Source organism: Pochonia chlamydosporia, chromosome 1, assembly GCF_001653235.2.
Source record: "Pochonia chlamydosporia 170 chromosome 1, whole genome shotgun sequence".
NCBI classification, from domain to species: domain Eukaryota; kingdom Fungi; phylum Ascomycota; class Sordariomycetes; order Hypocreales; family Clavicipitaceae; genus Pochonia; species Pochonia chlamydosporia.
Genome location: NC_035790.1, coordinates 8,292,787 through 8,305,879, shown reverse-complemented (window position 1 = coordinate 8,305,879; position 13,093 = coordinate 8,292,787). Strand labels below are relative to the sequence as shown.

The 13,093-nt window shown below is 49.1% G+C and overlaps 3 protein-coding genes across 3 annotated transcripts; 1 reads left to right on the top strand and 2 right to left on the bottom strand.

Annotated features, from left to right (window-relative positions):
* Nucleotides 1-1,584: 1,584 nt before the first annotated feature.
* VFPPC_16715 (alcohol dehydrogenase-like protein) lies at nt 1,585-5,628 on the bottom strand (the record flags this gene model as incomplete). Its single annotated transcript, XM_018294468.1, has 4 exons — nt 1,585-2,650; nt 2,718-2,762; nt 4,457-5,101; nt 5,195-5,628. 4 exons carry the CDS (start codon nt 5,626-5,628, stop codon nt 1,585-1,587), a joined length of 2,190 nt encoding a protein of 729 aa, XP_018138998.1.
* An 868-nt stretch (nt 5,629-6,496) lies between these two features.
* On the bottom strand, nt 6,497-6,973 carry VFPPC_02193 (NADP-dependent alcohol dehydrogenase-like protein; the record flags this gene model as incomplete). Its single annotated transcript, XM_018281884.1, has 1 exon — nt 6,497-6,973. The coding sequence occupies one exon, from the start codon at nt 6,971-6,973 to the stop codon at nt 6,497-6,499; it is 477 nt and encodes a 158-aa protein (XP_018138997.1).
* A 983-nt stretch (nt 6,974-7,956) lies between these two features.
* VFPPC_13221 (F-box domain-containing protein) lies at nt 7,957-9,965 on the top strand (the record flags this gene model as incomplete). The annotated part of the gene is made up of 4 exons (XM_018290998.1): nt 7,957-8,004; nt 8,057-8,439; nt 8,497-9,421; nt 9,471-9,965. 4 exons carry the CDS (start codon nt 7,957-7,959, stop codon nt 9,963-9,965), a joined length of 1,851 nt encoding a protein of 616 aa, XP_018138996.1.
* Nucleotides 9,966-13,093: the final 3,128 nt, after the last annotated feature.

Below are 13,093 nucleotides of genomic sequence, written 5' to 3'. Positions count from 1 at the left end.
TGGCCAGAACGACAACATGTCGGAAATCAACAGCCAGGACAGTCTAGGGACATTGAATGGATGGAGGAGGCAATGCCCTTTGTACGGCTGCGCATCAAAGCTGGTAGCTTAATACGCGTCTGCTGGAAGGCAAACTCCGCTTCCGGCTGAAGGATGCATTGAAGGTTCATTCTTTTCCATTGCTCATGTACATGGGCCCTGTAATAGTTATATGCAGCCAAAAACTCGGCCGAGTTGAGTTCGAGACGCAGATGCACAAGCATCAGTCGATCAGCGCAAAAGTCTTCCATGCCAAGCCGGGTTATCACACTAAACTCCTCAAGTGTCACCCGTTAACCCCAGGATTTCTGGGGTTGGCAAACAGTCCATTTGGCATAACTTGTTATCTTCAACCCAGAAAGGGGTTGTGCAGCGCCCGCCGCCACCATATCCTGGTCTTGTTCCCCCAACCCATTACCAGCCTCTGTTCGTTTTGGAACACTTCCATTTTGCATGCGCGTCCAGACCATTACCTTTTTCCGTGCAGCTAACTCCAGTGGCGCTGTCTACCTCCTTTTTACTTCTGACATGTCGTTTGACGGTTGCCACTGTGCCCTACTGCAAAGCTTCCTGCGGTGAACCGTGGGTATGGGAGTAAATGAAGATTCTACTCCGTAACTTGGCTTTTGATCTTCACGATTGGAGTCCACGGGGATGTTATCAGTAACTACACTGAGACAACGGCAAGTAAGGTTGCCACTTGAGTCGGTTGTCAACCCAAGGGGAGACAAGAGCTGCTGGGAGGCGTTTGTGGCGCTGTAACTCCCTACCCATTCAACGCCCAGCATCGAACTGTGCCGTATTCCAGTGAAAGCCGCAACAGTTACGGCTGAAACATTGTCCATGCATGTTGCGATCGGCCGAAACTAACGTTAAACTGGGCAATCTGGGGAGAAACTCAACATGACTCGCGTGCATTTATTCGTTGACCAGGGAGCTGTCTACTAGCTTGTGGTCTTGTCCAACGTTCCAATCGCCGGGTACGAGAAGCAAGACAGCAAAAGCGTCAAAGTGGTCTGAGGCCAAGGGATGTAGTATGTTGGTTGTTGCCTCATCATCTGCAAGTAGGTCTGAGTATAGTTTCGTGACTTATTTTCATCACCTAAGGTGTTACCGCTGGGAATGAGTAGCAATCAAGTTGCCAGCTCTAAAATCGGCATTCGATCTCTTCAATGCAGTCTGTTGCCGTTCTTACATCTCAAACAAACACACAAGCAACACAACCCCGTTTCGCGCATTATGTGAACAATATATTATGCATTTAATCAGATCGCTCAACTCATATGCTCGCTAATATGCATGCTTTTAATAACAACCAAAACTACAAATACATTACGCCCGATGTTGAACCTCATAATCTCATAAATCCACCGCAAATCCATGTGAACCAACTCGGTCCAAGCAACAATTTATATCCATCCCTCACAACTATATACCCTGAGCCTCCGGCTGTGTTGAAGTCCAGATATGGTTAAACAACTCAAACATGGTTGTTGAACGAAAAACAAAGCAAGTCGAATCGGTCAGTCGCAAAAGTCAGGCGTGCTAGTTGCGCTTAGAGCCAGTCAAGCCAAGGCTCTCAACACCAACACGGGCATTCTCAACGGCAGACCCTTCATCAAGGTCCCAGACCTCGACGGATCCGTTCATCCTCCCCAGCAAAAGGACCTTGGTGTCGGCGGAGAAGGACGCAGCCGTGACCATGGTTGCTACACCTCCGTCCTGGTGGTTCTCCCAGGCAATTTGGCCAGAGGCAATGTCCACAATGTCGAAGCCGTTTTCGGTGCGGCTAACCAACCAGCGCGTGTCGGGAGAGATGCAGAGCGGCCAGCCTTCGGTGGTGCGCGTAGTGTTGAGGTTATATGAAGTGAGGTGGTTCGCCTTTGGGAGCCAGATGTGCACCGTGTTCCCCCAGAGTGACACAATAGAGCGTCCGTTGGGAGAAACAGCCAGAAGGCGAGGATTCGTCGATCCATTGCCCTCAATCTCAAGCTTGGAGATGGTCTTGGCAGTTCTCGGGTCGGTGATGCGAACGGTTCCATCGCGAGAGAGCGTAACGAGCTTGTGGTCGGGCATAAAGGCCGCGTGGGTGATGTTATCAATGTGGCTCACGACTCTGCCGACTCTCGCGCCGGTGCGAGCATCCCAAACTCCCATCCTTCCGTGTCCCTCGCCCGCGGCAATAGCAATGCCATCGTTACTCCATACAACTGGCTCGGACACCGCCTCCTTTAGTTCAACGACTGTCTTTCCCGTGGAAAAGTCCCGAACTAGGACGGTGCTGCCGTGGTGATACTCGACGCCCTGTCCAACTTGCACAGTCCAGTCGCGGAGTGTTGCGACTCTGTTCTTGCCGGCCTCTGCGGGCGCAAGAGCGGCGTGAGTGCCCGCAGCCTTGGTGTATCCCTTTTGGCTGGATAGGTCGAAGAAGTCAACCCACGATTGGCCGGTACTTTGGGCGGCAGAGACGCTGAATGCGGATGTGGTTGAGGATGATGATGATGTGGGCGTCATGCCAACGGATGTGATTTCCGTCTTGGCAGAAACACGTTGGTAGCGACGTGTAAGTGAGAGGGGCGAGATGGGGATCTCGGCAATTCCTGCAGACGACCTGTTGGATACTGTTAGTTGTATGTTACACGACGAGGAAACGTTGGGAAGTGTGAGTAGTGACTTACATGGTGAGAAGGTTTAGAAGAAGATTGGCAGACTGGGGGTTGCGCCTAGTTAAGTATTCGGATGAGTTGAGTGTGGAGAGCGTGAGTCAGAACGGGGATCGGAGACTTGAGGTTGAGAATGTGTCAATTGATGGTTGATTGTGTATGTAAAGTGTTTTGTAGTTGGATGTTTTAATTCGCTTCAGATGTTATTCATAGAGATGTCTCAAAATAAAACTTAGCCATCGGGGCATCACGTCTTCTTAATAAATTTGTACGACACAAGCAGTCAAGCACCTTCACCAAAGTGATGTGATATTTTGCTACCCCACTAAACACTAAACGAAAACATTGGCAATCAAAATAGCGTCATACGAAAAACGAAGAAACAACAAATCCATCCCGATGTCGAAATGGTAAGCCAGTCATCTCCGGCTCACAGTGTCCAGTCCCGAGAGCCGTGTGAGTGCCTCACCCGCACAAACAGGCATTGCTAATCACACAAACAGAGAGTGTCAAGTGTCAGTGACACGCTTGCCGCCAGCAAAATGGTCGTTGGATTATCAAAGCAGCTTCTTCTGGGCTGAACGTGGCTGACAGGGATGCTGGGGCTGGAGTACCCTCACGGTATTATGCTTAACAATCGCATCCGCTGAGTCCTAGGGAATGTAGGCGTTATGGTGGCCCTATTTCCAAGACTTGGCACTAATTTGGCATTTGTCACAGTGACGGGATTGGAAATACAAGATGGCGACGGGGTGGAAGGCCAAAATGTCTGTTAGCAGAGGTATTGAGAGGTACTTGAGTTACCGGATTGGGCTCGCCGAAGGAACAGTTAATGAGGCTTCTATTGTTCGTTGGAGGCGTCTGGCTCCGCGTGAGTCACGGCAAACGCGTAGAGAGTAGGACTCGAGACTGTTGGTTGACAAGTCCTGGATGCGGTTTGGCATGCAAAATGTCTGCAAATTGATGGCAGCTTGGCGAGGAGATTCGGCGAGACGAATTGGGAATAGCGTCTTTGCCGAAAGTGGGGCGGTCATGAACAGGCATTGCGGGGAGTGACTGAGAAGAACTTGACCGATTACGGAGGATCAATTGTGAGATGGTCTCAATTCATTCAATTGCAGTTGCTGAATGTTGATACTGTTGTGTTTCAAGCCAAGAAGAAAGAAGAAAGAAAAAATAGATAAAGAGAACATTTATTCTTGACCATACGGCCATCTCAAGGGCGAGTCAGTCAGAGTCGTGTTGAAGTGAAATGGTATGGTCGCACCTTCCCAAGTCAGGTTCCCGAGATTGACATCAATTAATGTCTGGTCATTTTCGTCTCATCAACATTGAACCCCATTAATCATATACCCGAGACGTCTGTTACTTATACTCGTTGATGCCCTCGCTAGTTCATTATGTTGTATACAAAGTTGTGTCTTGCACAAAGTGTACAGGGTCAACTGGTGTATTGGAAAATACCTTTGCCAATAACTTCATGACAATGGCTCTGATGGTAAACCGTTTCTATCCTGCAACTCAATTCTCTGACAGACGCATGTCAACCATTGCAGCATTGCAAGGTGTCCATGCTTCAAGTAGCCTACAGGTGATATCAATTGATCCATTTGCAGTCACATCACATCCCGTCAGCCCATCAAGGTGCCACGTCGGCCCATACATAAGCACATCACCACCAAATATCCAAACAATGCTCCGTACATCATTAATACTAATTTTCAACAGTACATACACATCCCATCACAACCTACGCCCCAAATGCCTCATCATAACCCGTCATGCACGACCTATAACGCACACTGCTCTTTTTCAACTTCTCCATCGCCTGCTGCAGCCCCTCCCTCGAGATAGGAATCTCCTCCACCCACGACTTGATGCCCTTCTCGGCCACGAGGTCAAACATCTCCAGCATCTCCCGCCGACTGCCGAGGTGCGACGTCCCAATGAAGCAGCCATTGGAAATAAAGTCAAAGTTGTTGACCTTGACGCCCTCGCCGCCGGGGAGACCAACCGAGTTCCATCGGCCGTGAACGTCCAGCAGGCTGAGATACTCGCTGAGCTGGAAGCCGTCAAACGAATTGGCCGTGTTGACAATGAGGTCAAACGTCATCTTGTGCGGCTCGTTCCAGCCCTTCTCGCTCGTGGCCAGGAAGCCGTCCGCGCCCATCTTCTTGGCGTCGGCCTCCTTGGCGCGAGAGCGCGAAATGGCCCAGACTTCGGCGCCGAGGGCCTTTGCGAACATGACGGCGTAGTGGCCCAGACCGCCGATGCCCACGACGCCGACCTTTTTGCCGGGCCCGGCTCCGAATCGCTTGAGGGGGCTGTAGACGGTGATGCCGGCGCAGAGCATGGGCGCGGCGTCTGAGCTGGCGATGGCTTCAGGAATGGGGTAGACCCTATTACAGTCAGTGTTTTTCACTCCTTACGAATTGACTCAGCTTTAAAGGTGAAAGGCAGGCTTTTAAAGCTTAATGGCAAGCTCTTCTTACCAGTACTCGTGAATTCGGGTATGAGATGAATAGCCTCCCTGCGTCGTGTACCCAGTATCCAGGTACGGCGCACCATACGCGTCAATCTGATGCTTGCAATACGTCTCATTGTCGTTCTTGCACTGCCGGCAGTCCAAGCACGAATAGACCTGGGCACCGCAGCCGACTCGCTGTCCGACCTTGGCCAGCGTCACCTTGGGACCAACGCGCAAGACCTTGCCGACAACTTCGTGGCCGACGGCCAAAGGGTACGGGCAGCCGCCCCAGTCGCCGCTGATGGTGTGCATGTCGCTTGCGCAGACGCCGCAGCACTCAATCTTGATGTCGACGTCGTAGTCGCCAAAGGGACGGGGGGTCCACGAGTTCTTTTCAAACTCGAGCCATTTCTCGGCCGAGGGGGCCTGGAAGCCGCTGAACTGTTCGGGGTAGGACATGGTGAGGTGAAATTGGTGAAGCTGAGATGGAGGTTTGGCTGTTTTGGCCTTGCTGTCACTTCGTTTGGCTACAGTAGATCAGGGACAGACGGGATCGAAATATCAAAACAAGAGAGAAGAAATTGTCACAAGTGGCAGCAAGCCAAACTTATTTAAAACACCACCAAACTTTCTTCTGATGTCTGTCTGTCAGTCTGCCCCTCATGACCCGCCACTCTCATCATCCCTCTTTCAACTTTGGCGCTTGCGCATGACGGGCACATCTCCGCGTCGTGGGGCATTCAAGAGCCTGGTCAAATGATTTTACCCGTCAATTGCCATCAATGACAATACAGCTCGCGATTGTCTGCCCGCGTCAAAGTCCGGAGTGCGGCACCGGCGCGGGCATTGACTCCCGTCGGATCATGCGTGTGAATTGTCTATGTCTGCGTGAATGTTGGTGCGGGCTCGGTGCCAAACTCCCCGAACTGGAGAATCGTCTCCACCATGACAGAATGTGGACTTCAGTGTCAAAGAAGTCATGGCCCCTGATTTGATGCTTGGCCGTGGGGGCCGCCGTCGATAATGACTGGTGGCTTGATTATCCGCTTGGAGATGCTGCATGTGTGTGGTTCTTCCACCAACAGAAACTCTGTATTTAGCCTGTGCTGCTTTATCCAACCCGACTTATGTTGTCGCGAGTTGACAAGGCCATATCAAGGCGTCTTGATATTTACTGGTCTAGTTCCAGTTCGGCAGACAAGCCTAATTCCTCATCCCTACACCTATTCGCCGGAAAAATACAACACCAGCACATCAAAATGAAATGAAACATCTCGCTTCCATACCCCGAGGATGCATATATAACTCAATATCAACTTTCACCCATCTAGCCCTGTTTCCTCTTCGAATCCCCCAACCCAACACCAGCCAAGAAGCATATCCTCAACGTAGCTCCAGCATACACCCACGGCACGTTCCCCCAATCCCCAGCATTCCAACCCAACACGTCGTAGTAAATCCGAGGCCCCAGCTCCTTCATAGAGTATAAATGCCCAAAATCCGCAATCAACAGCATGAGCAGCACCGTCCTCCACACGCGCATGTCCCACGTTGACCGCAGCACAAACGCCTCATTGATGGCGAAGAAGAAGTACATGTTTGCCAGCTGAGACATGGCTACCGACGTGCTGAGTGGTAGGGTTGACGCGTCTGACGGGGCGGAAGCGCCATTCAGGAGCCTGAGGTAGTGCGTTTGGCGGAAGTGGTTGAAATAAGCGCCTGCCAGGGCGGACATGGGCTCCAGGAGGAGGAAGAAGAGGCGGTAGATGATGGGCAGGCGGAAGCCTTTGCGTTGGACGGCCATGATGCAGGTGGTTCAAGTGCCGGTACCGGGTGAGCGGCAGATGATGGGGGTCTGGTCTGTTGATGTCGATCTTGGGATCTGTGTTGTGAGACTATCATGGTGTTGAGAGTTGATGGATCAAGTTTCAATTTTCCCGATGTGGATCCTAAAGCTACAGGGTAGGTGGCCGTCGGGTATTTTATTTCATTTAATGCGGCATCGGAGACTGAACTGACGTGAGGCGCTTCAATGATTCTGCTAGTGTCTGGAATATTTATCGATAAATGTCAACAGCGTCGGTGATTGTGTTTGAAGCGTCCTGTGCTGCTTATGGGCAGCAATGGTTGTCGCACTACATGATTGACCGCGGAAAGTTGAATAGACTCCGCGTCCATGACTGCAGATCCATATGGGTGTGACGAGCTTACTGACAATGCATCAAATGCACAAAACATGGAGAGGTACGAAACTGGAAAGGATCGGTATTGCCATTAATATTTTACTCGGTTCCTGCGGCCAGTAACTTTAGGTGCCATTAATATCATCCCTGCTCATACACAAGCCCAACCTGGCTGGCCAAGTACTTATAACTTACCGTCACACTCGTTATTCTAAAGTCCCTTTCAAATGATTCAGGCAGTAAAATAAGACTTGAACTTTCAGCCCTACACAGGCATTCTATTAGCGTGGAACCACCAGCCAGCATGATGCATACCAGCAACCACGCAGATACACGTACCCTGACGCACTTATCAGGCATCCGAACAGTAAAATATAAAGTAAGATGAAGATTTATGAGTTCCATTAAAACCGCCAGCTTCAGACTCACAATCTCACATACAAGCCACTCCACCGAGTATGCAATAATGTCAATGCAAATACATCACAACCCGTTCTAAAACTCACAAAGCGGGGTTTTGCGTCACACAAGGGCAACTACCACAAGGACAGGTTTTAAACTTTGACCTCGATGCGACGACGCGAACAAACATGTCACATTCAACATGCTCACCCAGCTTCCAAGAGAACTACTCAACCCGATAATTGAACTGGTTCGTCGCCAGTCCCACGATAAGATCAAGACCCAGTCCTAATTCGTGACAGCTCGGAAAGAAAGATCTACAAGCACTCTCCCAAGTTTCCAAGTACGCAAACTGGCTTGTCGCCGAATTGCTCTGGCAATCCGTGACGATCCAACCATCAAGTGAACTCAAGCTATATTGTCTGCCGTCCGCCAGTTTTCCGCCCTCCCGAATCCCACTCATCCGGCATGTTCACTTTCGCGCTCCCTTCCAAATTATTTTTAGTTTCCGATGTGTACACGGCGGGAGGACCAGCCACGCCTTGACAATCGAGGATATCGACGAGGACGATATTGACGATGAATATAACAACAAACGAAGAGATCCATCCCGCATTGGCCGCTTAGGTCGGCGGGCAAAGCACCTTCTTTCGCAACTAGATGAGAACCAGCTCGACAGTTTCAGGTACGCAGTTGGATTCACATCCTTTAAAAAATGCGCAATGTCTCTAACCATGTCTAGCTGGGACCTGGGCACTTGTGTGCCATTTGGAATCCTCGACACTGATGGGATAATCTCCTGCGAGCAATCCCACATTACGTCCTTGAGCCTCACTACCAACAACTACACATGCATGTATTCCAAGAAATCTGCCATAGATCTATCATCGTTTCACCACCTCCGCCGTCTTAGCTGGAGAGGCGCCAGCAGAATCAACCTGCCGACTCTTTCTGCAGCCATCCGGAACAACGCAAAACATCTACACCACTTGACCATCGACTTGATGCTCTGGGTATTTGTAGAAGGAGATCTTGACTTTGATCAGTTCGATCCCCATAGCGAGGTCAACGGCAGCACCTCCCAAAACTACTTTTTCGAGAAGGTCCTCCGTTTGAACAGAAAACGCCCGCGTATACTTTTCCCAGAACTCCGCGAGTTATCGCTCGGAGGGCTGTACCTGAATCCAGAGTTGGCGCAGGCCATCAACTTGGCTACACTCACATCGCTCAAGTTACGAGCCTGCGACGGGTGCATGGGTTTCCTTCAACGCGCCGCGGGACTTGATGTGCCTAAAAAGCTGAAGGCTCTGCATGTACAAGGCCTCAGGACGGGAGTAGAAGGGCGACAGCGCACGGGGCTGGCTGATTTTCTGGACAGCTTCGACGGGCTGGAGGACCTGTTTGTCAGTCTTCCGGGGAAAGTGCGGGATGTTCGTTTTTGGATGAGCATCGCGCAGCGCCATAAATCGCTGCAGAGATTCGTGTATCACCGGCGGAGGATGTTTAGGACGGATGTTGACAGGATATATACGTTCCATGAGCGGGATATTCCGACACTGGGGATCGAAGGCAGCGAACTGCAAACACTTCGCGACAATCCGTCTCTTAGTCCTTTTGCGACGCTTGATCTCGAATTCGCAGGGCTGTGCTGCCACCCGCGGCGTCTGGTAAGCGACGACTGAAGCCCGGTTGAATGGGTGACTGACAAGATGACAGAAACCTATTCTGCTTCCGTTTACACACAAGACATGTCTCAAGATGCTTCATATTCGACAGTCAAGATTAGACCTCAGGTTTTTCCCCTCCTGGATCTTGAAAAAGTCGATTTTGTCAGGAGTGGCAAGTCCTACTTCTGAAGATAGCATGGACGAATTCTCGGACATTGACTCCGACCAAATCTCAGACGTGCAAGACTCGGATGCCGATGAGGAAACCGACTTTACTCTTCAATCTACCTTCCGGCACGAGTTTCTCGAATTCGCGGCGTGGGTGTTTGGTGCCGAGGGCATAGCGTCCCTTCAATACCTGGCGTTTGGGGACTTTGCGCATGGCGGCCGGGTACCGGATCACAAAGTATTACTGTGCAGAGACGTGCAACGGCGTTGTCGGTTTCGCTTACTGTCTCCTGATGAAGCGTTGCGATCATCGGTTGAGCACGAGTATCGGGATGCACTAGAAGCTTGTCCCTCGGAGACCTTGTTAGAGTACTAGCGAATGCGGTGAGGTGGCGTACATAAAGAGCGTAACATGGGACGAGATTATGAGGATGGAATAATGAATGGTTCACACGGGACTTTGGGAGTAAACTTTTAGATGAGTAAGGTCTTTAATCACGCAGTTATTCTCTGCAATGACGACAGATAGACGAGTGTAGAGTTATTGTGGTGCTGCTCTAACGTAGCATTGCAACACTTTTCTGTCAAAGTCTTGTTATACAAATTTTAGAAGCAATTTGCATAAAAGAACCACAGCGGCAATGGGAGCCTGCCTATCAATGAATGTAAGTGGTTTGAATCGATGCTGGATCGCAGACAAGGCACACAAGTCACACAGCCAAAGCACCCTCAATTCCCCACCAGCAACGGCGATGAGTCAACTCCCATGTCCCCTTATAAGGTAAACTAAAACAAATACAGCCAGCGAAGTAGCCTAACGGTGCCACTCATCTACGGATGTTACCACTGAACAACATGATTTGGCCGCATGGTCTGAACTACATCTAGCTTGTCAAGCCTTCGCTTTTGCTGTTCGAAACGGCCGGCAAGTAGACTGAATTCTTTTTTTATTCCTTCTTTTTTTGATGTGTCAAGGCTTGCGTGATAGCTTGACGTGGTGTAGCGGGCCGGGTCGGTGTTCCTGTAGACCAGGTCAAATACAGTCAACGGACAGAGTTATGCCCTTTGTGCACCAAATTGGTCATGATAAGATGTTATTTACAATACATGTGATTTCACGTACTGTACTCTGGATGACAAGCTGCATGCCAGAAACGTGGCAGCCAGCGCTATTCTTTACCGTGTTCTGCACAGCCCCAACTCCACCTGGCAACAATGTCGATCTTTAACTTGCTGGTACCTCAACAAATACTGTAAATTAGTAAGTACAATTTTAGCAAAGCAGCTAAATTACACTTTTAATGCATGTGTTTTAGTTCACAAATCCGTTTTCTTATTATAGAGCATTTGCTTTTGGATGTGCAAAGTACCCTCCTAGAAGTGCTGGCGGGGATTAGTACCAGGTATAACGTTGGGTACATAATACATCCAGGGTGTAAATAAAACTAAAGAACGAAATCTTATAGAGTAGTAAGAATATAGAATAAATATAGGCACCGGTAACTAGTAGGTTTTGTGGCATTAACTATTTTTTTGTCTCTATCTTTCGCTCTAAATAGTATTTAGTAGATACTACCTGAGTATTATATCATAAGTAGCACCGCATAGCAGCGAGGATCAATTCGTAGTCATTGTCAAAAGTACAAAACCTTCATGGAGGCTCTGGCGACAGTGCTTTTGCCATCCTTTCTCCAGTGCGGCAACATTAAGCGTATAAATGTCCCCATAACTGCTTTACCGCTATATTGTACTTGTCACTCAATTATTAACAGTCAGCTGTTAACAAGGGTTGTGTGACGTCTTTGAAACCTACAATCACTATTCGCATGCGCAAGCATTGTAAACAATACTCTAACGCGGCATTAACTGTACTACGCAGACCGCTCGTTACTATCCCATTCGCCATATTCTGTCTATTATAACTTCAATAGACATTCGCCAGACCCGGACACATTGTGTGGGTATGTAGATGGTCGGACCGGCTGGTGCTCAGACATGACATGACGGAATTATTGTTAAACAGCTGACATTTGAGACTCGAAGAACAATACTCATCAATACTTGCCAAGCGGCGATTGAGAAGTTGCTTGGGAATGCATACACGCGCAGCGAGGTTTTTTTCGAATGCGCAGCACGAGCGGCCATAGTCCTAATCCAGCGACAAAAACAGTCTCTGATCCCTTATTAGAAACCCTACTTTTACATTAATAAATCTACCGCCCAAGAAGAAAGAGAGTCTCCTAGAGCAGCTAACTTTAAGAAGAGAGCACAGCCACAACAACATTCTCCAGTTATTTTTAGTCCATCTTTGCAGTCAATTTTGCAGGCAGGCGTAAAGTCCGGGGCAGATAGAGGCACACATGCAGAGAGCAACACAGCACAGGCATATTAGTATGCAGGCCGTTGTGTTCAATATTCGTCAAAGTGGGGGAAGTAGTAAGGGCTTTGCGCAGTTAAAATCATCCCGTTGCGCGTTTTGGCATTCGTTGCCTGGGCCTATGTTCATGTTGATGTTAGTTACGAAATAGAAAGTGAGTTAGGAAAGGATATACGAGGAGTTTACTCTTCCTGTACCAACACCAGATATTCCTTATCCGATAGCAAGAGCTTAATCCTCTCCATTAACCATCACTAAATCCACCAGACTTATCTACTTGTCTCATTACGACAAAATGGTTCGCCTTGCTACTATTTTGGCTTGTGAGTCTTGGGAAAACGTAGTCCGTTTCTGTGCTCTCTAGTTTGACACGTTGCACAGCTGCCCTTGGCGTTCACGCCTTAGCAAATCCGGCTGCGTTCCCTCGTGATGCGGCTAAAGAACTCGTAGGTTATTTCCGCCAGGAAATTTGGTAAGCACACTAATAGTCAACTCAGGTGGATGCAGTCAATGTCGAATCTAACGACCAGAATGAGATTGACGTTGCGGAATTCAATGTTTTTGTAAGTCCCTACGCACCAGACCCTGTCAACGGAATATAACCTGTACTATCTCCCTGCATTAGCGGAGCGTCCCTTTTTGCTGGAATGACCTAGCGGTCATTTTCTTTGATAACTACTACCCCTTTAACATTTACTCCGAATCAGCCGTCACTGATACCACGTCCAGGAACGGGCCGACACACCACCACCACCGAGACCAACATCCCCAAATGTTGATCACTTCTATCCTGTGCGCGTTGGAATCCGCGCTCCCCCAAACACTCCCAACCCCTACGGTATTTGCAGACCTTGGCTGTGCAGAGACGATTCTACGTGCAGGAATCGCGCGAACTGCTCCAGATGCAATGGTAGGAAGTGCATGTAGTCAAACAGGCAGGAAGTGTACTAAGAGCCTTTAAGTCCTTTCATATTAGTTACATAGGATTAACACAAAACGTGTTATTATATACCAGTATTATAAGGTTAGAATGAAAGCGTAAAGTAAAGCCTAGTAGTTAGGTATAAATAAGTCAATTCATTCCCAAAGCTGTGACGCTTACACCAAAGTGAGGATACTTCACCTGG